At 36.8% G+C, this 24,043-nt stretch overlaps 1 protein-coding gene and 1 long non-coding RNA gene across 6 annotated transcripts; one reads left to right on the top strand and one right to left on the bottom strand.

The window, feature by feature from the left end:
* The first annotated feature begins 635 nt into the window (after positions 1–635).
* Positions 636–17,155, top strand: LOC117666213 (uncharacterized). 4 transcript variants are annotated; one of them, XR_015731411.1, is made up of 5 exons: positions 636–666; positions 7,055–7,196; positions 10,514–10,605; positions 12,371–12,474; positions 16,729–17,155. It is a non-coding gene; the product is annotated as an uncharacterized LOC117666213 (long non-coding RNA). The 4 variants fall into 4 exon arrangements; XR_015731409.1 differs by having other exon boundaries at positions 7,055–7,200; positions 10,519–10,605; XR_004591681.3 differs by having other exon boundaries at positions 7,055–7,200.
* Positions 6,527–20,397, bottom strand: NUS1 (NUS1 dehydrodolichyl diphosphate synthase subunit). 2 transcript variants are annotated; one of them, XM_034418685.3, is made up of 6 exons: positions 18,319–20,397; positions 12,321–12,443; positions 11,550–11,702; positions 10,779–10,878; positions 8,735–8,869; positions 6,527–7,093 (listed from the first exon to the last, which is right to left on the bottom strand). In XM_034418685.3, the coding sequence occupies exons 1-5, from the start codon at positions 18,716–18,718 to the stop codon at positions 8,779–8,781; spliced, it is 867 nt and encodes a 288-aa protein (XP_034274576.1). In that variant the 5' UTR covers positions 18,719–20,397; the 3' UTR covers positions 6,527–7,093; positions 8,735–8,778. The 2 variants fall into 2 exon arrangements, with proteins under 2 accessions (XP_034274576.1, XP_034274575.1); XM_034418684.3 differs by having other exon boundaries at positions 6,527–8,869.
* Positions 20,398–24,043: the final 3,646 nt, after the last annotated feature.

Below are 24,043 nucleotides of genomic sequence, written 5' to 3'. Positions count from 1 at the left end.
GCATTCTTCACCATTAGCAGTCTCTGAGACACTTGGGATTTTATAGAATGACTAGCTGGATACCCATGCTTTGCTACTTATGACTATTTTCACACTTATGACCATTGCAGCATCCCCATGGTCTTGACAGACTCTCATTGTCATCATCATCAACAAAGTATATCTGAAGAAATAAAGGCTGCTGCTGAGGTCCTGCCATGATACTCTCTATCCTGTGGTAGACCTGCCTCTGCACTTTGAATGTTGGCATAAAATTTTCCTCCTTCACCTGTCTCCAAAAGGCGTCATTTTGAAGCATCTGTTGTACTTCTGGGCAGCAGAAAGACAGTATTTTCTCTTTAACTGATGTTACAGTAGAAGGAACAGGTCAGTGTAAGAAGTGAGTTGGGGCTGGGACACTATGCAGGAGAAATTCAGTTCAAAATCTGTTGGCTCAGTGGTGGTCAGTGATTGAAACACATAAGGGAATATTTCTCCCGCCGCCTTGAGTCCGGAAGCAGTTCCATAGGTGGAAGGCATAGACATTTTGGTGAGGTACCGAGTCGATGTTTAGTACTGTAAAGAGCCTGAGACTGCTCCTGAGTGAAGGAGTGGAATGTCTTCCAGTTTGAACTGAGGTAACGGAATGTGAGGCAAGTGGCAGTTGGAGCTTTTCAGGTGGGGAGGGTGAGTAGAACGTCTAACTCCTTAGCATCACAGTGTGTTAATATACTGTATATGAATATACTAATAATCTGATGGTCATTTCGAAAAATCCTTTGTTAGCGAGCACCTAGAAACCAAGACGAACGTACGTGCCAAATTTCAAGTTTGTAGGCTTTACCGTTCTGGAGATTTCGTGAATGGATTTTGCTTTTATATATATAGATAAAGTTGCCAGAGGATATGAGACGTGCTACATTTATGAATTCAACTTAAGAGTCAATTAGTGTCTTACTCCCTGCTTCAATAGATTAGTGAAGGACAGTTCACCATATCCCTGTATTATGAACTCAGCTGTCAAAATTGCCTTAGCGTTAGGAAGGGTGTGTGTGTCTGCCATTCAACTGTAATGTACCTCTCTGTAATTTCAATTTCATTTCTTGTCCTCTGAGATGAACACAAAACAGGTCCAGGGTTTTAGTTTTGAAGAGTATGATCTTTTCTCCTTAACTATTTTATTTCAGAGATTTAAAAAACCTAATTCCCTCAGCTTTTCCAGTTACTTGTTCAGGAGTATTGGTAGGGTCTGGTAAAAAAAAGTCAAAGTGGCAGCAGAATGGTACAGTTGAAGCTCTCCTCATTTTTATAGTGTCACAGGTGCATAAAGAGCACATCTAACACACCAGTCCTAGTCATCCTTATCTCTTCTTTGAACTCACTTGATTTGTTTAACTTTTTTGTAAGATCTTTGTAGCAAGCGTATCAGATTACTGACTCATATTTATCTTACTTCTGACTGCAATTCCATGATTCAGCACTTTCTGTGCTTCAACATTCTTTTGCCAAATTTCCTCAGTTTTCTCTCTGAAGTGATATCTATCTAATGTCAGCAGACCATCCTTTAGGTAACTGGGCTACATTATCTAGGTTGATTCATCCAAGTAATTTAGACCAGTTGTAATTTATCCGTATCTGGAGAGTCCTTCCATCTTGCCTTAAGGAATGTCACTCTGTAGAAGGGCTAAGGGGGAAAAGAAACCACTGATCTCTGTCACTTGAAGCAGTCAAATAGTTTTAACAAATGATACAGTAACCCTTGCTTATTGAATTGGATTATTTTATAAAGTCATTATTTGATTCACTGCATTATTGAAAATGGTTACACCTAAGTCCTGGTAGAGAGTATTTACAATCACCTGGATATTTCAGAGTGGATCTCAAAGTTCCACACATCAGAAACAAAGTGTTCCGAGAGGAAATATTTGTCATGGAAGTTAATAGCAAGATCTTTACAAACAACGTTCCTGCTGCAAACCTTTCTTTTAAAAAGATGGTAAATCTGTAAAGTATCCCTTAAGTAATTATGCTCTCATTCCCCATCTCCAAATAATATCAAATTGACATGATCACACTTTAAATAATTCAAACCATATTAACACTTAGTCCCATTGCAATTATTTTTTTCCAAGCCACATAAAGTACCACTGTCTTGCTATAAACAACAGGTGGTGTGCCTGCTTCTTTGCAAAGTGAGCATTCATCAGATAATTGGATAATTGAAGAGAAAATAATGTGTTGGTACTTTTCTACTATGTAATTAGCCTATTTATATGTGTTCTTTCTATATCAGCTTTTCCTATCAGGGAAGCTGATCTAATCACAAACTATTTCTCCTGATAAATAAAAAAATGTCATAAACTTTATGAAGTTTATATTCTAGAAATATGTCAAATCAAAACAAAGTAACATGTTTCTTTAAAACTGGATTGCACCTTTGGTTGTAATTTGTTCAGCCTCTGAGAACTGTCAGGGATGATTTAGTAATATAGATGGTGGAGTTTTGGTTTGTTATATTGAAGAAAGAAAAATGCAGTTTTAGGAAGCATGGTAATGATGGTAAGCAAAAGGAACCAGGAAAACCCATGGTTACTCCCCAAGATTGGTGCATCAAACTAAACTCAATCGGAAGTATGGCTTCCCAGGTCTCTGTTTAAGATCTCAGTCTAATTGTAGTAATTTGGAAGTCCCTAGGATATGAAGGAAATGTATTTCATAAACAAGTAGCAAAACAGCCAAGTGGCCTGAGGTTGTATTTGTAGTTTGTATGGTACTTTTCTTTTTCAATGTTTAAAGATGGTTTTGCTAAAAATAAATGTCTGGACTATTGTAACGCTCTCTACATGGGGCTCCTCTTGAGGAGCACTCAGAAGCTCCAACTGACGCAGAGTGCAGCCACGCGGGTGGTGATGGGAGTGACGTGGCGCTCCCATGTAACGCCTCTCCTGTGCGAGCTGCACTGGCTCCCGGTGGTCTTCCGAGTGCGCTTCAAGGTTTTGGTTATCACCTTTAGAGCGCTCCATGGCTTAGGACCTGGTTATTTATGGGACTGCCTGCTACCACCAATAGCCTCCCACCGACCAGTACACTCCCATAGAGAGGGCCTCCTCCGGGTGCCGTCGGCCAAACAATGTCAACTGGCGGCCCCCAGGGGGAGAGCCTTCTCTGTGGGGGCACCTACTATCTGGAACGAGCTCCCCCCGGAGATACGGAGGATCCCGGATCTGTGTACCTTCCATCGCGCGCTCAAGACATTCTTATTTCATCAAGATAAGGAGAATCCAAGACCTCAGTGCCTTCCGTCGCGCCCTTAAAACCCATTTATTTAAACAAGCCGGGCTGGCTTAAGATGAAATTTTTAACTGTTTTTAAATGTTTTAAACGTTTTTAATTGGTAAATGAGTTTTAATTGGGCCAAATTTATATATCTTTTAATTGTTTTTAATATTTGTTCTGCATGTTTTTTTAATCTGGCTGTACACCGCCCTGAGTCCTCAGGGAGAAGGGCGGTATAGAAATCCAATATAAAATAAATAAATAAATAAATAAATAAATAAATAAGCTGGCCTGACCTAAGTTTTTTTCCCCTTTTTAATGGAAATTTTAAATTTGGTTTTAAATTATTGGGGTTTTAAATTTGTTCAGCCAAATTATTTAATTCGTTTTATTCTATTTTAAATTTTGTATTTATATGTTTTATTCTATGGCTGTTCACCGCCCTGAGTCCTTCAGGAGTAGGGCGGTATACAAATTCAATAAAAGTAAAAGTAAAGTAAATAATGCTATATATTTTGAAACAAACAAAAATAGCCAAGTGATCTATGCTCTTTTACTTTCAAATCTACATAAAATAAAAACCATATTGTGTTCTGGCCAAAGATATTTATCTCCAGAGTAGACAACATCTCCAGAAGTTCTCCACAAACCTTCAACCTACAGGTAATCCATCGGTTTCATCCACTCATTCAATGATCATTCAAACCTGTGATGGTGCTGAATAAGGGGGACTTATGACAGGTCCTTGGAGTTCTGGCCATTGCAGTATTCCTATGGTCATATGGTCACAATTTCTGAGATTCCCTGCTAATGTCCTCCAAGCAAAGTCAATGGGAAGCTTGCAAGAAGTTGGAAGCCTCAATGTGAGGTCCTTCCATCATGACCCACAAGGTCCTTGCTGAATAATGGTAACTGAGACTGACAGAATTGCCATTGCTAAGTGATGTGGTCATATGATCATGGTTTACGAGTGTGTTGCTTAGCAATGGCAATTCTGGTCCCAACTGTTATCATAGCCTGAGGACTACCTGCACTCTGTTAAGATTGGGCATGTATAGGAAAACAGAGCAAGAAATCCTGTTGTGAATAAAGGTTCATTCTCACAACTTTGGGTGGAGCTTAGGACATTATGTGTTACAGGAATATGCTCCTGATTTCATTAGTCAGCTGATTTTGTGAGAAAGAAAAAATAAATAAAATTGTCAAGGAGAAGGGCAAGTTCTAAAATTCAGTATATATTTAGTTGTAAATTATAAGTTGTCAAAGTTCTGATCCTGCTGTTATGCTTGCTTATTTTAAATGGAAGTGTAACAGATCTTACAGCGTATTGCTATTAATATTTTTTTTTATTCTATGCATTCTTCTGGATTTAGACAGCTTTTTTTTTTAAAAAAATGTATCATCATAAGATTTGGTAGTTCTACAAACCTCAGGATTTATTTGATTATTGTATACTTATTTTATACACATTTCTGGACATAGGGAATTAAATAAGATTATATGTGTCTTACATGTGTGAAACAGGGGGGAGGTGGGGCAGAGATTTCTAGTCAGTACTTACTCCTGAAATCTGCCTAGACAAGTCCCTGCAGTTTTCTTAGCAAGATTTTCAAAAGTGGTTTGCCATTGCCTCCTTCTTAGGGCTGAGAGGAGAGTGACTGTCCCAAGGTCACCCAGCTGGCTTTTGTAACTCAGTCTCCGTTTCTCGCCCTGTGCCTTAACCACTGGCTACACCAAAGTGGGAGGGGGGGGAGGAGAGTTGTCTTTCTGGAAAGACTGAAGAAATGAATTAGAAAAAATTTTTTGGAGTGCTTTGGTATGATTTTCTTGGTAATGTGTGTATGTAGATAAACTGTTTCAACTCTACCCTCAAAACAACACTACAGAGCACACCAGAACAACTAGACACAAGTTTTTTTCCCGAAAGCCATCACTATGCTAAACAAATAATTCCCTCAACACTGTCAAACTATTTACTAAGTCTGCACTACTATTAATCTTCTCATCTTCTCATCGTTCCAATCACCCATCTCCTCCCACTTATGACTGCATGACTGTAACCTTGTTGCTGGTATCCTTACGATTTATATTGTTTCCTGATTGCTTATTTGTAACCTATGACTGTCATTAAGTGTTGTACCTTATGATTCTTGATGAACCTATCCTTTATTTTATGTACATATGCACCAAGACAAATTCCTTGTGTGTCAAATCACTCTTGGCCAATAAAGAATTCTATTCTATTCTATTCTATTCTATTCTATTCTATTCTATTCTATTCTATTCTATTCTATTCTATTCTAAAAATTAAAATTCCTACAAATTATGACAAATTTAATTACGGTGTTAGGAAATTACTAACTTGTCCAATAACAAGAGGAAGTGAGTGAGGAAATAGATTGGTAGGGTCCAAAAAGTTATTGCAATAGGTTTGCCTTGTTTTTTGAAGTGGCTAGATTTGTTTAAAATGTTTTTTGGGCCTTGAATATGACATTACTTGCATTCATTCCCTATTAATCTCCAAAATTAGAATCATAGCCTTGGAAGAGGCCACAGATGTTGCCTACTGCAACTGTCTGCTCAGTGGATGATCCACCGGATCCACCACTTGACGATATCCATCCTGTTTAAAAATCTCTAACAAAATCTAGTTCTGGGAATCTAGAACGGAGCATCACAAGCATAAAAACACATTTTGTCATTAGTGTTGTATATCAATTTGAAGTTTTAACATGGCTTTCATATGATGGTTTGCCATAACTACCGGCTATTTTGAAAATACAGTAATCTTATGAAGAAATAACAGTGTCCTAATTGAATAAAACCATCCTATAGCTTATGTTTTAGATATTTGTGTTCCATTTATTTTTTGTAGAAACACCCTTTCTTAGTTTGTTTTGCAACGAAGTGCAACTTCTCAGATTTGTGTGTCAGCATGTTTGCAGGCAGAATATCATAACTTCCAGACGCTGATTAAATATTTCCACATCCTCTTTAACTTGATTGGGAAAGAAAGAATATGTGTCTCATGCATTCCTAAACTGTAGACATTTTTTCAAACTTTCAAAAAGGAATTACAAATCAGTCTCTTCAGTCCACCCAAATATGAATTTAAATGTAATATAAAATATCTCGAGAAATAGTTTCTTTTTAAAATGGATGATTTCAAAAAAGCCTTCCAAGAATTGTTTTCTAGAACACTTTTAAGTAAGCATAGGCACTAGGGAGAACTTTACATGTAAAACAGATGCATATATCCATACAACAGCACTGCCTGTAAAAAGATATATTTATTTACAGGTTCTTTTACCCTCAGTAATGAAATCCAGTAAGTCAGTTTGTTCATAATAAAAAGTTGTTTTACATATTATTTACAAGTATCCAAATATATTTAGTCTGTCACTGCTGTTGACTATACCTTCTCACAGAACTTGAGATGGGAGAGTTTACTGCAATGATGTACATTCAAAGAATAAATTGTGGATATGCAGTGTTTTTGGCACATCTAACTTCATATTTTCTACTGAGCTTGGTACATACAGTAGCCTGTTGTCAAAGAATGTCACAAGGGTGGACAAAATGCAGGTGGTTCTTCAAACTATTCTTTGGCATCTGAAGATTCAGAAAAACTATCAAGTAGAAAAATGGAAAAGAATCTTAAAATTGCTATTTTATTTCTCATAATTTGCACTAGAATTGTTTTGCTAAGCTCATAGCTCTGATATTTAGATGTCAGTTCTCTTTAGGTCCTTCAATTAATTTACATACACCATGTCATAATTTTCATTATTTCCTGTAGAATATGTTCCAAAATCTGTCTTCATTAAAATGCCATTTCCTGAAAGACATCATAGAAATGGATGCATGAACATTCCTGAAATATATTGCACATGTTTATGATCACTGTAGCAGAAATTGGAAGATAAGATTCTGAAATTCCAGTAGGTATGTATATTGTCTTGATGCCCATTTACACTGTACAATCTCAGTAATAAGCATTCTTTTAAGAAAAATACCTTATGGTCAATTAATCCATAATTCTGTCACAGATGTATCAAGTACAACTTTGATATTTAAAAAGGAGAAAAATACTATTATCATCTGCAATATTTTGCTCCACTAAATGGAGCTATTTACAAAAAAGGCCATTCACAAAATATATTTTAAGTTTCTGTTCCCTTTGAAACCAAAACATAAAAATGGTTTTGCTATTCTTACAAATATGCAGTTGAAACAGAGAGTATTTACTGAACAGTCTGTTTAAAAATTTGCAGACTTAAGGATATAATATTAAGTTAGAGGTTTGGAGAAAAATCTCATACTATATATATATATATTAAGCAGCATAACAAAGTTGCTGCAGAAAATTAGGTGACAAATTTATGAATTTTAGCTTCATACATTTATTGTATTGTTGTATTAATGTCACACAATAACTGCCATAATCATTTATCCAGGTAATCATGTTACAGTGTATTGATGTCAAAATTTTAAAAAGTTATCAGTGGATATTAACACTTTCACTGTTTGTTGCTACTGTTTCTTAGCCAGACATAAACTAAGTGTATTCTACCACACTCATCCTCATCCAGATTGGTTAATTTATAGTTGAAGTGAAAATAACATGGTAGATATTCATAATGTTGAAAATGGAATCAATCCTTTTTGTAAAGTAAAATACAACCCTTTTAAAAAAAACTTGCCTTCATTCTGAGATGTTAATATTCTATTCTAAAATAGAATATAGAGGCCCAATTGTTCGTGTTGCATTTGGAAAAGTTCAGTTTACATGAGGATGCTCCATTCCCACATTTATTCTTCCACACAATCCATCATACTATTTAAACTTCAGCTCCCCAAGACAAAAAGGTCCATAGTTATAAGGCCCATAATTCAATTGCTCATTTAAAACATGTATTGACCTATGATTTAAAACCATTCCCACATTCCAGAAAGCACTTTTTTGGTCCTGTTCTATTTAATCAGTTTTAACATTAGCTATTCCTTCTGTCCAATCTCACCCTGTCAGACACTTTTATAAATGTTTTTAGGTAATCAATTCAATATGTTCCTAAAATCTAGGCTTAGGAAGTCAAGTATAAGTCTGGTAAAGAAGATGTAAAGTATGATTTCAGAAATGTATGAGGTGACTTCAACTGAGAATTTGCACTCTATTGACTGCAGTGCTACTTTGACTTTTTAATATATATTGTATGTAAACATTTCTGGTAATAATAATTTGATCACTAAAGAAAATAAGCCTGAAATCTTTAAACAACTATTTTTACAACTTTTATGATATACCATTATTAGACAGCAGTTTATACCATTATTAGAAAGCATTGCTTTCTCATACCTTCAAAGATTATGAGTACACACACATACAAATTCTAAAAAGATAAGACACTTTATTGAATTTGATAAATTAAAAGACTATGTACTGGACTTGTATGAATCACAGTTATTTGTAAACAGAGACCTTGGGTCCTTTCCAAAGAAATCCTGATAGAATTATGCAATAAATCATTTTCCAACACGCTGATCACAGGATGCATAGTAACAAAGGGCAGAGAAGAATTCATCATAGCTGACATTCACATGTGAAGGCAAAGAACTGAAAAAAACATAATTGGAAAGAAAATTAAGTATAATTGGGAATATATACAATACATACATTTGCTATCACATTCCTAAAAATTTGTTTTGAACTATGAATCAGACTGATACATGACAAATCATAGAAGTCTTATAATAACATATGAACTTAAGGGTATTTTAAATTTTCTATCCACTCCATAGTCAAGGAATATGCTAACAGATGCATATTGCTTGGCTATACAGGAATCTATTTTTAATACATAAGATTCCACAAGATCTCCCTAATTTGCAGTAGCTATGTGCAAAAGCACACTGTACATAGTTGCAGTAGATGGGCTCCCTTATGGTAAGAATATTCTTCTTCATGGAACATAAAATAAGAGATTCAACATGAATTTTACTTCCCTTAAATGATGGAAAGATTCACTAATAGGAAAAAAAACTAATTTACTGCAGGGATGGGATACCTGTAGCCCACCAGATGTTCATGAATCATAGCTCTCATCATGCTCACTATTAGCCCGAAGCTTGCTATTCTGCAACAACTGAAGCACCACAAGTTTCTTCTGGACATTGTTGGCCATTCATTATTAAATAGTTTTGTAACCTGTTTAAATACATCTATAACTTTTAAATATTTAAAAGTTAGATATGCCAATCTGAAAGGACTATTTATTAAATGTATTTTTATTAGTGGATAGTCCAGTCCATATTCAGAGGGATAAAGTGATTTGGAGTATTTAGGAATACTCATGTAACCATGTCTTATAGAAACTACGTCTTTTCTGGGCTTGTGCAGCTGTTGTGTAATATGTCAAGCAAAGATGCATTGGATTTAAGAAAGCGTACATCCAAATAGTCTTGAAATAATTTTTCCTTTAAATCTAGAATATTACACAGCCCTAATTTTCAAACCTTTTCTCATAATTCAGAATATCCAAAATGGTTTATAATAGTCATAAAAAGCAGTGGTGGGCTGCCCCCGGTTCACATCGGTTCCATAGAACTGGTAGTAAAACCGGCAGGAGGCTCCACCCACTGACCCTGACATCATCAAAACACTTCTGCGCATGCGCAGAAGAGTGCGTGCGTGTGCAAGTGAAGCGAGAGCATGCACACGGCTCCGTTGCAAATCGGTAGTAAAGGTAAATAGAACCCATCCCTGATAAAAAGAGAATAAAAGCAACTATTACAAGGAGTTAATGGCTAGAAAAGGCAAACATAAAACGAAGGATTCTTAAAGATTCCTAAATTGCCTGTGTATGAGCCAGGCATGTCATAGAGAGCAAATCATTCCACAGGACAAGTGGAATGTTAGCAAGGTGCCAGAACCTACATTATATTGATTATCAAGATATTTTACCATCTTTTATGATTATACACTGAATCAAGAATAATATAAATGAAGTATTTAAAGTACTGGTATGTATTAGCAAGCATACTATTAATTTGAGCTGTCCATGAATGTGTACCTTTCTTTCAGCAGTTGGCAATCTTTGAGGTTTGAAGAAGCATTTTTTCCTAATGCTTTCAGTGTTGGATAAAGGGCAGGGACGGGAAATGGTATCAAGGAAGTTGAATCCTTTTTTTCCACTTTTGAGGGAACTGTTTAAAAGTACAATTTAGCCTACTGTGAGCTTAACACATCTGTTTTTGTTAGTCTAGTGAAGAAAATTAGTGAGCTATTGCAATTTGGAGAGAATGACAAGAAACACTGAAGCTGCAGTTTGATCATCCTTGCTTTGCAAAAAGGTATAAAAGAAAAATTGTCAATGTATTTTTAATATCTATTGTGAGGCATTTTTTATTTAGCTCTCAACATAATTGGAGTGAGAACTATTTTCTTTATCTGTTACAGTACAATATTCACATTTTCCTATCAGAATCAAAATTATTGAAAATACATAAGAATTATATGTTCTTACACAATCTCGGTCAATCTGACTTGCCAGGGAAGAAATCCCAAGATACTGTCCACAGGACCAAATTTTAATATTAGGTCAGGATCAGGAAAGCCGTTAGTACCTAGAAAAAGGGCACAATGGATTACTGCACTTATTTGGAAAGATATACCTCTATAGCAAGACTATACAAAGACATATTGGAGATCTTCTACAAAGTAACCCCATAGAATGTAGAGACTGAATGCAGGTAGTCTTTGACTTACAACCATCTGGAATTACAGTCATGAGTTATTGCAGATGTTAAGCAGGTCACTATGTAACCAGACATGACTTTATGAGACTTTTGGATGTGGTCATTAAGCCAGCATGGTAGTCTTTAAGTAAAGACCACAGTCATTAAGGGAATCCATAATGGTGTTTTCTGCTGGAAAATGGCAAAAAACATTGAAAATCATGGTGGTACACTGCAAACACTGCAAACAGCTATAAAGCTGAGTTGATTGCCAAGCACCCAAAATGTGATGTGATTCTGAAGGGAGCATGCAGCCATTGTAACTTCAAAATTGGTTCGTAAATACCTTTTGGGTGTCCATCATATATTCAAAAGGGTGCTAAACAATCAGTCATAAGTTGAGGACTACCTGTAGTGAGTATGAAATCCAAATATTTACACCAAGAGTTTGATTATGTTTTTTAAAAAAATACTGCTGTTAGCCATTTTGCACTCCTATAAAATGGAGTACTCAATTAAATACTCAAAAAAAGGTAAATAAATTCTGCTTTAACACTTACTACTTAATAAGTTTTCCAAGATGTTCATATCCAGATCTGTGCATTTCTTTTGCTTTTGTGCTACTAAATTGCAAAATTTCTGAGCTGCTTTTACAATATCTGTTTTTCCATCCTCTGAGGACAGCACGTTCAGAACAGATTGGCAATTTAAAACTGCAGTTAAAATGAAAATAAAACAATGAAAGTGGAAGAACAGAAACAGTTGCTTGAAATCAGTATTTTCTAAAGTTACTGTAGACGCTTATGATTCTTCAGTTTAAAGTAACATTTCCCCCATTACTCTGCAATTTCTCAAAGTTCCTATTAGTGATGAGCTGCGGTGGCGCAGTGATTAGAATGTAGTATTGATCTGCTCAAAAGCTGACTCAGCCTTCCATCTGTCTGAGGTCAGTAAAATGAGAAGCTGGATTGTTGGAGGCAATATATTGACATGTAAACCGCTCAGAGTGTGCTGTAAAGCATTGTGGAGCGGTATATGAATCTAAGTGCTATTGCTATTGTTTAAATTAACCTATAAAGTATGCTTTGTAGAAAATCTGCAACTCTTTGCTAAAATAATAACACTTCAGTAGAAGTTTAGAATCAAAATTTTCTTAATTCATATTTATATACATCTGTCTCATTCCACTGATTTGAATACATCCAGATCTATAAGAACTTATGCACATAAAATTTTCCTATTGAAGAAACCAGTATTTGTGGATTAGTTTTCTGTAATCAACATATTTTAGTCCTCTATAACAATACAAGGTTTTTAAAAAATTATCTTACCTTCATCTGTTTTCTCCTGATTTGCAAATTTCACTGTATATTTGGAACAGTCAAGATTCAACAATTCCTGCTGCTGTTTTAAAATTTCATCCATCAGTCTTGAATTGTTTCTTTTGAAAATACCTTGGAAAAAGAGAAGAAAGAACATGTGCTGGTAATTTTTTTTATCTTGCTGCAGAAATTATATTTAGATTACTTGGAGCTGCCTAGGTGGAATATTCAAAAACTTTACTTGGTGTAGTTTCTAACAGAAGTTGATTCAGCACAGTAATACTTCGCCATTCTCTGACATGTTAACTATACATTTCATTCAAAATGCTTATTGCCTTTAAAGCTCTTCATGACTTAGTCCTGGTAATTGTAGGTAAAATCTATTTGTTCTACACATTTGAATTATGATGGCATGTTGCATACCCACTCTCTATAAAAGTAAGGGGAAGGGGACTAGGAAACCTGCTTTTGTTGTAACTGCCCAAGACATTTAGAACATATGCCCTAATGTAAAGATCCCTGAAAATAAGACCCTGTCTTATATTTATTTGAACCCTGAAATAAGCACTTGGCCTCATTGCCATGTGCCCAGTTGGGCTTATTATCAGGGGATGTCTTATTTCGGGAAAACATGGTATCTAAATAAAAATAATTTACAGGGATGCTTTTGCCATGTATTACAGGCCAAGGTTTTTTTTTTTTTAATTCTTTTAAGATTAGTTTGTGATTTTATAATTATATAATCCACTTAAGAGTCTTATGACTGGGGTAATACAGAGATCTTGTACCTTGAAAAGATAGCCATAATCCATCATATAATAAATGCTTATTTGATTATAAGGGTAGCAACAAACTAAAATCTTTTTTGGACTTTCTATATTCTAAATAGCCATCCCAAATTTCACAATTGGTGGGCCATTTGCAAGACATATTTCCCCTTTTCGCAATTGCTGTCCTTAAAAACAGTATGGGGTATAGTCCAGGAAAAGTATTCAAAAACTGAATTTGGGCACATACAGATTTCTAGTTGTATAAAATGTCTGACACTGATGTGAAACCATTATTTTTCATGAAATTTGACTCTGCAATCAAAAGAAGTTTAAATACCAGACAGACCTGAAAGATATCTATTGTGCAAGCAGCTTCTTCTTCACACAATTGTATATTCAACCATTTGAGTGTAGGAACAAGTACACATTGCTATGAATTTTAATTGAATTTTAAAAACACTTCAAAACCCACACAATTAGGGATATCCCTTCTACCTATAAACAAACACCCTCATTCCATATCAGAAACTAATCAGTTGCACAATATAGTAAAGTTAAAATCTCATTTGGGTTGAGTTCAGCTTCTGATGATTTCTGGATATGTCAATAGTTTAGTCACTGCTTTCTCTTTCAGGATGTTACCTCCCTTGCATTGCTTATCTTTCATCTGATTATTAAATAGGCTCAAATCTGCATAGCTTGCACAGTCAGTCAGCCAGATGCTAAGGGACTCAGCATGGAAGAGTTGCTATTACATTACCTCAAGATGCCTTTAGTTACAGAGAATATTCACAAAAAGGCCAGAATTTGGGATAGACCTGGCTATTGTTCCAGAACAAATATTCTAATGTATTCCACTCTGATTATAACATAGCTCCTCACACCAAAGGAAAATGAATCAGTAATCAACAGCAATTGGGGGGGGGGGGGCTTACAATTTGGTCCAAACCTGATACCTGACTTATTCTTAAACATCTGAATTTCAGGTTCTGGTTTATTAGCAACAAGTAAATCAGAGCTTTTAAATAAAATTTAATATTATGTTTCTTCTTCCAAGCAAATCCTATGGTTAATTTCATAATGTAATTTGATACAGGTTATTTTGATTATCCTGATCTGTTTATCTGTCTCTCCAAGCACACACATCCCAGCAATAGGTATTAAAGGTAACTAAACTAGGCTTTTGTTTAAAAGAGAAACAAAAAACAAGCACATATTCTTGGATACAGGTAAGAACCACTATTATACCAGTGGTACTGGTTTGAACCATTAACAGGAGCCAGAATGATTTTGCATTATAAAATGTTATAAATCACATAGGCCTCCTAGTTAATTTGGGCATGTACCTTTCAAGTTTCATTTTCTCAAAACCAAAAAGGTATCTGGAAGTAGTGACAATTACATCTATATAGCAGAGGAATGATGAAGCATTCCATTGAATGTCAACTGCTGCCACTGTACATGTAGTCCTCGACTTACAATATTCATTTAGTGACTGTTCAAAGTTAGTGACGCTGGAAAAAAGTGACATGACCATTTTTCACACTTATGATTGTCGCAACAGCTCCCTGATCATGTGATCAAAATTCAGATGTATGGCAACTGATTCATATTTAGCCCTGAGTCAAAAATCTGATTCCTCAGCCATGCACATACAAATATAGGACACGCATACACACAATTTCAGTTCGGACTAGACTATGGGCTGAATGTTACTTCAGTATTCTTGTTCTAGCTAGCTAAAAATTATGCAGTTTTTAAAAATTGGCTACTACCCTGTTTTTCCCCAAAACAAGACATCCCCTGATAATGAGCCCGATTGGGCTTTTGAGTGCATGGCAATAAGGCCAAGCGCTTATTTCAGGGTTCAAAAAAATATAAGACAGGGTCTTATTTTGGGGGAAACACATATGTCCAAGTGATCAACCTGTCAACTTTATTTTAAAAACTGTTACATCTTCATTTTAAATGAAAATATTACTTCCAATTATTTACTTGATTTCCTAAAATTTAAATATCTATGATTTTAGTACTTGTTTCTCCATATTTCTTGTTAGCACCTTTTATAAGAATTTTATTTTCATTTCCAAACTTACCTAGTAAGATTCAGATTCAGTATAGTACAAGAATGTTTAGGGTTGTTTTTTTTACTATAGTCCTCAATTTACAACCACAATTAAGCCCAAGATTTCTGTTGCTAAGTGAGACAGTTAAGTGAATTTTGCCTCATTTTATGAGCTTTCTTGGCACAGTTGTTAACTGAATCACTGCAGTCGTTAAGTTAGTAACACAGTTTTAAACTGAACCTGGCTTCCCCACTGACTTTGCTTGTCAGAAGATTGCGAAAGGTGATCACAAGATCCCAGGACACTGCAACTACTATAAATGTAAGCCAGTTTTCTAAGAGTCTGAATTTTGATCACATGACCATGGGGATTTTGCATAGTCATAAATGTGATAAATGGTCATAAGTCACTTTTTTCAATGCTGTTGTAACTTCAAACATTCACTAAATGAAAGGTTGTATGTCAAGGACTACCTGTACTAGATTTTTGTTTTAGAATAGAATCTAGTTTCAACATCTTTTAGTATAGAATGTTTTCAACTTCCCTTGTTTACAAACATTTGCATAGGTTAAAAGAGAGATAGGAAAACACTTTCATCAATTATTGGAAGAGTCGCCAAGATTCTTCAATCTTTGAGTAACTGACATAAAACAAACTGAATTTATATTCAGTTCCTAGTCTAATCCTTTGCATTCTTTACTATGCATCTGTATATTAAGTAGGCTCATATCTTCTTAGCTTTTAAGCCTAGACAAAATCAGGTAGGCTGTTTTAAGTTACTTTAATTTACTTCAGTTATATCTTATCTTAATATTTTAAAAATATTTGTGTAAAGCAGTGGTTCTCAATCTGGGGGTCGCAATGTCATCACAGTGCGTCCGCGAAGGCTTGAAGAAATGCTATGATTTAAATCTTGAGTTAAGTCCTGGGAATCTGTGGTCATGGTTCGGGGCCACAACATGTATTTAAAGAAGGTCCGTGGTAAAGAAAAGGTTGAGAACCCCTGGTGTAAAGAATTACTTAGGTCAGTGATAGCTAACCTTTTCTGGACTGAGTGCCCAAAGCGTGCGCCCGAACCCCCAAAATGCAATGCATGTACAGCCCCCTGCATGCACCACGCCCGTGCATGCACACGCCCCCTGCCCGCCTGCACATGTGCACACTCCCCCCCCACGCGCCCTCCAGCACACGAATGCATGGCAGAGACTGGAAGACCAGCTGGCTGGAGGGAGGCACACATGCATGAGCAGTGGAGCTGAACTGGGGTGACGGCTCGCATGCCATAAGAAAAGGCACTGCGTGCCACCTCTGGCACATGTGCCATAGGTTCGCCATCATGGACTTAGGCAATTGAGGATGTACATAATGCATATGTACTGTTTAGCATTAAAAGACAGCTAAGCAACTTCCTGAAAAATCATATTGTCTCAATCTCCATGGACTTCATTTCTATAAGAAATGGAACTAAATTGGGCGGGGAGGTATTTTTCTTTTCATATATATTGAATCATTTTTTACATTTAAACTCTCATTCAGATTGCCTAGCAGTCCCTTAAACCTTTTTCAATTCTATCATAACAGGTATCAGGAAGACCCAAAAGCAGCTCAATAATCTATCCACAAAGTACAATTCAAAAGCAATGTTGCTATGTTTCTTGGGATGTCATTCTATAGTTAGTTTAAAAATTTTCTTATATATAGGCAAAGACTACCTGTCCCATAAAATCTCTTTTCAGTTTACCATGAAAGTATTTGTATTAAAAGGGTAAACAAAATCTGGCAGAATTTTGTTTACATGATTAGTATACATTCTTTTACAATGTGGAATTAAAGAGAGATTCTAGAGTACAGCTTTGAAGTTAAAAGTGTGTTCATTATTAAACAAAAAACACAAATGTTTCTTAGTTATGTTTAGTGGTTTGATTTTTATGTATGTAATTATGCATGTAATTATTCCTTAACAAATTGAACAATTTTGAAATAGACCTATTTGGTTTTGATTGACTCATATTTTTTCATATGATTTTATTGTACTTGTTTCTTAACTTGTGTTCGCCGCCCTCAGTCCTTTGGGAGAATGGCGGCATATAAATACATGTAATAAATAAATAAATAAATAAATATTGCTGTAATCATGTAATTAAATTTTCACTAAACTCGCTATTCTTCAAGACTTCATTTTCTCACATATACTTCAATAATTTCTGGCTGTTTAAAGTTTTCCATTCCACCATGATTCTAATTGCCCATTTATATCTTAAAGGTGCTATATACATAGTAATTCCGAATGTTAAAAACATTGGGCACCTTCTCCTAAAGTCAAAAGTTTATTTTAAATTGGACATAGTATTAAGATTTCTTTTGTTTAAAAAATTAATCAAATGTATTCAAAACAGTTGGTCAAAACAGTAGTACAGAGAAATAAAATATAGTATAGGGGTTAAACTAATTGTATTCAGTAGACACTAATAAAAAGATTCAGAAAAATCTGCTCAGAATCAGTCTGGGGTCAAGTAGTTCCATAATCGAATAATAGCTAAACAACAAAACCAATGAACATTCTTGAAAATAGTTCTTTTACTGACCTTCATCCTTTAACCTACTACTACTGTTTATATTTTCTGTACCAGCCAAACCTATTGGTACTGAGCTCACGCTAGGTAAGGAAAACAAGGAAAAGCTGCTTCCTGTCTCAACAAAGATTAGTTGCCTTAACTGGCATTTAATATTGGTAGTCTTTGACTTACAATTGAGGCCAAAATTTCTGTTGCTAAGTGAGACATTCGTTAAGGGAATTTTGTCCCATTGTATGACCTTTCTTGCCACAGTTGTTAAAGTGAACCACTGCAGTTGTTAAGTTAGTAAGACTGTTGCTAAGTGAATCCGGCTTCCCCAATGGACTTGTCATGATCAAAATGTCGCCAAAGGCAATGATCGATCCCATGATCTTGGGACCCTGCGACCGTCATAAATATAAGTCAGTCGCCAAGTATCTGAATTTTGATCATATGACCACGGGGATACCCACAACGGTCGTTAAGTGTGAAAAACGGCCATGAATCACTTTTTCAGTGCCTTTGAAGGGTCACTAAGAGGGGGAGGGAATCCAGGGCTTTCAAGGTCGGGAAAAGGGCGAGAGATCTGAACTCGGCCGTTAACCAGGCGACTCACCTTCGTGGTCGTAGACGCTGACATAGGAGATGCCCACCGCCATGCACCACACCACCAAGCTGGCCACATCGGCGTAGCTCTGCTCCTCCTCGGTCACCACCAGCCCAACGTGGCCCGGCAGCTTCTGCAGAGATTTGGCATCCCTCCGCCACCGGCCACCGGCGCCCGCTACTTTCCGTCCTACCGCCGCCGGCTTGTGAAAGGCGAAAGGGTTGGCGGCCGCCGCCGGGGCTAAGAGGGCCCGCGAGGCGGCGGTGGCCGCTGTAGCCGCGCGCTGCCGCCAACGGCTGAGCCACGAGCCGCGACCTCCGAACCAACCGCGGCCCCAGGCGACCAGCGCGCGCTGGACGCTGAAGAGGACGTGCAGCAAGCGCCACAGCAGCTCGTACGCGACGCTCATTGGCCCGGACGGAGTGGGGGAGACGCGAGAGGAGCGGAGCGGTGACCCGTTCGGCTGAGGCGGTTTCAAAGGCGGATCAGCCGCAGCGCGAAGAACGTATCATCTCGCCTCCCTTTGCCTCACGGAGACGGTTTTATCTGCCCGGCAACTTTCCGTACTGCAACCATCTCTCTTTTTTTCTCTCTCTCTCTCTCGCTCTCTCTGTACCTGCCCTGACCTTTACCCTCTAGCCTACGCCGCTGCTGCTCATTGGTCGGAGGGTGTCATTTCCGGATTGATAGACTAAATGACGTGGCCCGAAGGAAACTGACGAAGAGGGAAGCCCTAGGAGGTCTTTTTGCAGCTACAGATTTAATGTTCTATTGCGACATCTAGTGGCGGACGTATGTGAGTCTTTAAAGCTCCGCCGGCTTGGTCGCCGTGTGCGCGGTAGTGAAACAAGAAATCAAATGTTGTGACCGGTTCCTTTGTTTGCTCAAACTGGATTGCCAATTGTGGAAATGAATGGGACAAAAACTTCCCAAAATGGCTTATTTCTTAACCAGGAGTTGAAGGTGAACTGTGAATATACGCACTGAACTAAAACGATAAGAAATATGCACTGAACTAAAACATTATTTGTGCACCGCAGACGGGTTTATTTCTATCCTTATTCCACACATATCCCATAAATGCATAGAAAGATATTTCTTAGAAAAGTATATTCTTCAAAGATGGTACACCTTTGAGTCTATGCACACATTCATAATATACAGTATTATATATACACCTTTTGATAAATATTGGTAACCCCATCGGTCCAGCATATAAGATAATTAAACATTCTAAATACAACTACACCATTTACTTTCAAGTGATGGCCTGTGTTGCCCTCACAAGCATGCTTGGAGACAGTTGACTTAGACTTACAAAACACAAAAGTCTGATCTAATTAAATTCACATAAAGGAAGGATATCAACAGAAACGTATCTTAGGCTCACCTTTATTTCATAATCATAATCACCACCCATATTTACTCAGAGATAGAGATATCATCACCATTTGTGTACTTGTTTATTTCTTTCCCCTCTTCCACAGAATAAAAATGTTATCTACATACTCCTATTCCAGCAGGCCGGCCTGGCCTAATTTTTCCCCCTTCTTTTAAATTTTTAAACTCATATTTTAATTTGTTTTAAATTATTGGGAGTTTTAAATTGTCTCAGGCAAAAATTATTTAATTAGGTTTTAATCATGTTTTAACTTTTGTATTTATGTGTTTTATTTCGTGCCTGTTCACCGCCCTGAGTCCTTCGGGAGTAGGGCGGTATACAAATTTAATAAAATGAAAAAAAAAATGAAAATGAAATGCAAGATTATTCTTAAAGACATCCAGCTTTCATCATGGCTTTCTGCTAGTTATGACCCTCCCTTGACTTCTATGCCTTTGGTGGTGAGCACACTTCTGGTTTGAAGAAGTTCCCAAGTAGAACATCCAAATACAAATTGCCATCCAAATACAGGTATCTGAGACAAGGAATTTTAGGAAATTATAACTAAGAGTGGATATTGTTCTGTAGATTTAACACCTTTTTAATTTGCTAATTCTTGTTCTTTAATACTTTGTACATTATTTCTTTTTAAATCCAGTCTGGTTACAGCATGTGGGACTCTGAAGAAAAAAATAAAGAAAAACATTGTTTATCTCTTCTGTAACTTCTTTCAGCAAACCAACTATTTAGCTACACGATAACCTGTTATTATAATGAGAAATAAGTAACATGCCACCCACTTAGCTTCCTAGCCAAACGGGCTTTTGGATTGCAAATCAAACTACATTGTAATTTGAGTCATTTCTAAAATTTCATGGTGTAGTATGAATGAGATTACAGGAGTTTAGCCTTTGGCAGCACAGTTTTTTTTTAATTTTAAAAACCAAATTAATTTCTTCAATCCTGAAATTGAATGTATTTATATTACAAAAAAATACTAAATGTGCACTCTTTATTGCACAGATAATATATTTCCTGATTTCGCAATGAAATTCATCTTATGCTTTTTAATTCCAAGTCTCTGACAAATTATGTGTCTTAGCAATAGCAATAGCATTTAGACTTATATACCGCTTCACAGTGCTTTACAGCCTTCTCTAAGCGGTTTACAGAATCAGCATATTGCCCCCAATAATCTGGGTCCTCGTTTTACCAACCTGGAAGGTTGAGTCAACCTTGAGCCTGGTGGGATTTGAACTGCCAAATTGCAGTCAGCCGGCAGTCAGCAGAAGTAGCCTGCAGTACTGCACTCTAATCACTGCACCACCATGGCTTAGCCACTTACTTTACTGGAATAGAATTAAGCTGATTTTGTTCAAGTGCTAAATTAGACAGTAGTGTACATTTTTGAAGTGCTCCATCTTCAAATGCAGTAGCAATATAATTGTCAAGGAATTATATTGGTTGAAGTTTTGTAGATTCTACAATTCTTGTGCTCTAATGCACTCAGATTGTTTGTGAAATCAATTTTCTGTAGCGTAACTGGCAATCTGTGAGTGATATAGTTTGGAGTTTGTTCTTTGACAGCTCCATCCTCATTAAACCTGAAAGAAAGCTGCATACCAACTGGTGAAAGCTGGTTTCAGACAGGCCGATCTCTGACAAATTTATTCACATCTCCAAATTCTACCATTTTCAGCTGGCTCCTTTCCAGCTTCAATGACAATATAGTATTAGCTGATGAGAAGGAGATCCGACAGTTGATTACCATTTAAATTAAGAAACAAATTATAAAAAGATGTGAACAAGCTGCTTGAAAAAGATTGCCAATTACTATTCTCCATGCTAAAATAGTTTAGGCATGGAAGATGCAATGACCAAGAGACAGATTCTGTTACTTACACCCAAAGTCAATCTCTGTAAACTAGTAAGGGGGGGGGGAAACCAAAATCAAATTGATTTGTATTCCAAATTCTCTTTATTTTAAAAAAACTTTCAAAATCAGATTCAAGTAAAAATTATTAAATTGTCACCAGGTTTCAATACAGTATAATATTTCAAGGTTTCTGGAAAGAAAGTAGATTTGTGGGTCCATTTTTCTTTTATTTATGTATTGATATTCCACCTTTATTATTTTTACAAATAGCTCAAGGCAGCAAATATTTTCCAGCACACCTTCCTCCTCCTATTTTGCCCACTCAACAACCCTGTGAGGTGAGTTGCCCTGAGAGAGTGTGACTGCCCTAAATCACCTAACTGGCTTTCCTGACTAAAGCAAGATTAGGAGTTATGGTCTCCTGATTTCTAGCCTGATACCTTAACCACTAGAGCAAACTGAAGACTGAGCATTTTCATTTGGCTTTAGGCACAAAAGCTTGCAAGGTGACCTTGGGCCATTCACTCTGTCTCAGTAAATGTCATTAGTCTGAAGACAAAAGCCATGTTGAATTAATTCAATCAGCAATTATCTGCCTCCATAGAATAGGCATATATTATCAAGAAATTTATTCAAATGCCATTTAAAAAGTTATGCAAGAATATCAAAACACAGAGCATAATCTTGCCAAACTGGGATATGTGCTACTGGAGTTCCATGGCAAGCTGAGGCCCTCTAGAGGCATATCATAGGATATATGACATCTTTATAACAAGTCTAAGCATAACTGAAGAGACATACAGTTGAATTTTATAAAATACACTTTTGACTATACTGGCATAGAATCAGTGGGAATAGATCATACAGTTCCCTAAGCCAGTGTTGTGCAGAAGTATATCCCTCCACGTTCAATGGAATTTACTAAATTCAAATGGCCTAAATCCATGATGGGATATTAATTTATTAGAACAAATCAAAATGCCTAAAAGCTTGAATCTGCAGAACTTATCATCAGGTGAGATGCTGCACAAATCAGGAGATGGGAGGAGAAGTAAAATTAAATAAGCCAGTTGTTTCTCCTCTATCTCCATCCTATCCTCATTATCATCATCATCATCGCTACCACCATCACCACCACATCTTTCACCAGAAGAGCTCAAGGTTTATCTTAATTTAGCTCTAAAATAACTCTGTAGGGGAGATTGGATTAAAAAACAGCGATTGATTCAACATTACACAATGATTTTCCATGAGAAGATAAACTTGAATCTGAGTTTCCCCAATCTTGATTTAACAATTTAATTACTATATTACATTATAAAGTATTAGCAGCATATTTACATTCATTCTGGAGACATGGAGAGAACGAATCACATTTGTCTGAATCTAGTCTACAAGATACGCATCTTTAAATTTAATTCGTATAACTATTAATATCAGGTCAAGAAACCCACTTCTCTTTTTTTGTCATAACAAATACTATTTTTCTTGTCTCTAAAAGGTACAATTATATTTTATAGCAATCAGCAAACATAGATTTCTTTGTATAAGACAAATACGATGAATCTGTATATAGACGGGAAGTTGAACAACTGACGTGTGGTGCGGCCGCAACAATTTTGAACTGAACACACTCAAAACTGTAGAGATGATAGTAGATTTTAGGAGAAGCCCTCCTAGTCTACCACCTCTTACAATGCTAGACAACACAGCATCAACAGGAAACATTTTCACATTTCTAGGTTTTATAATATCTCAGGACTTAAAATGGACATCTAACATCAAAAATGTCATCAACAAAGGACAACAAACGATGTTCTTCCTGCGCCAACTCAGAAAGCTCAGACTTCCCAAGGAGCTGCCGGTACAGTTCTACAAAGGAATTATTATCTGCACCTCTATAACTGTCTGGTTTGGCACACAAACAAGATAGACCTAGACTTCAACAATTAGTTAGGACTGCAGAAAAAATAATTGCAACCAGCCTGCCTTCCATGCAGGATCAGTGTACTGCATGAGCCAAAAAGACGGCTGTGAAAATATCTACAGACCCCTCACATCCTGGACATAAACTCTTTCAACTTCTTCTCTCAAGATGACAGTATAGGGCCATGATGGCGAACCTATGGCACACGTGCCAGAGGTGGCATGCAGAGCCCTCTCTAGGCACGCGCACCATCGCCAGCTGCTTTCTTTTGGGTCCCAGTGCACGCATGCGTGCCAGCCAGCTGGTCTTTGAAGACCAGCTGTCCGGTGTGCATACACGTGCCGGAACCTGGAAGAGCAGCTGGCAATGGCGCTTGTGTGCACCAGCCAGCTGCTCTCTTCCGAGTTCCAGCGCTCCAGCGCACATGTGTGTGCATGCTCCAGTTCCGGCACTCAGTGCCAAAAAGGTTAGCCATCACTGCTATAGAGCATTGCACTCCAAAACAACTAGACACAAGGACAGCCCCCCCGCCCCCAATGCCATCACTCTG

Source organism: Pantherophis guttatus, chromosome 1 (assembly GCF_059756535.1).
Source record: "Pantherophis guttatus breed Tessera chromosome 1, ASM5975653v1, whole genome shotgun sequence".
Taxonomy (NCBI): Eukaryota; Metazoa; Chordata; class Lepidosauria; order Squamata; family Colubridae; genus Pantherophis; species Pantherophis guttatus.
This window is presented reverse-complemented; position numbering and strand designations above follow the sequence as displayed.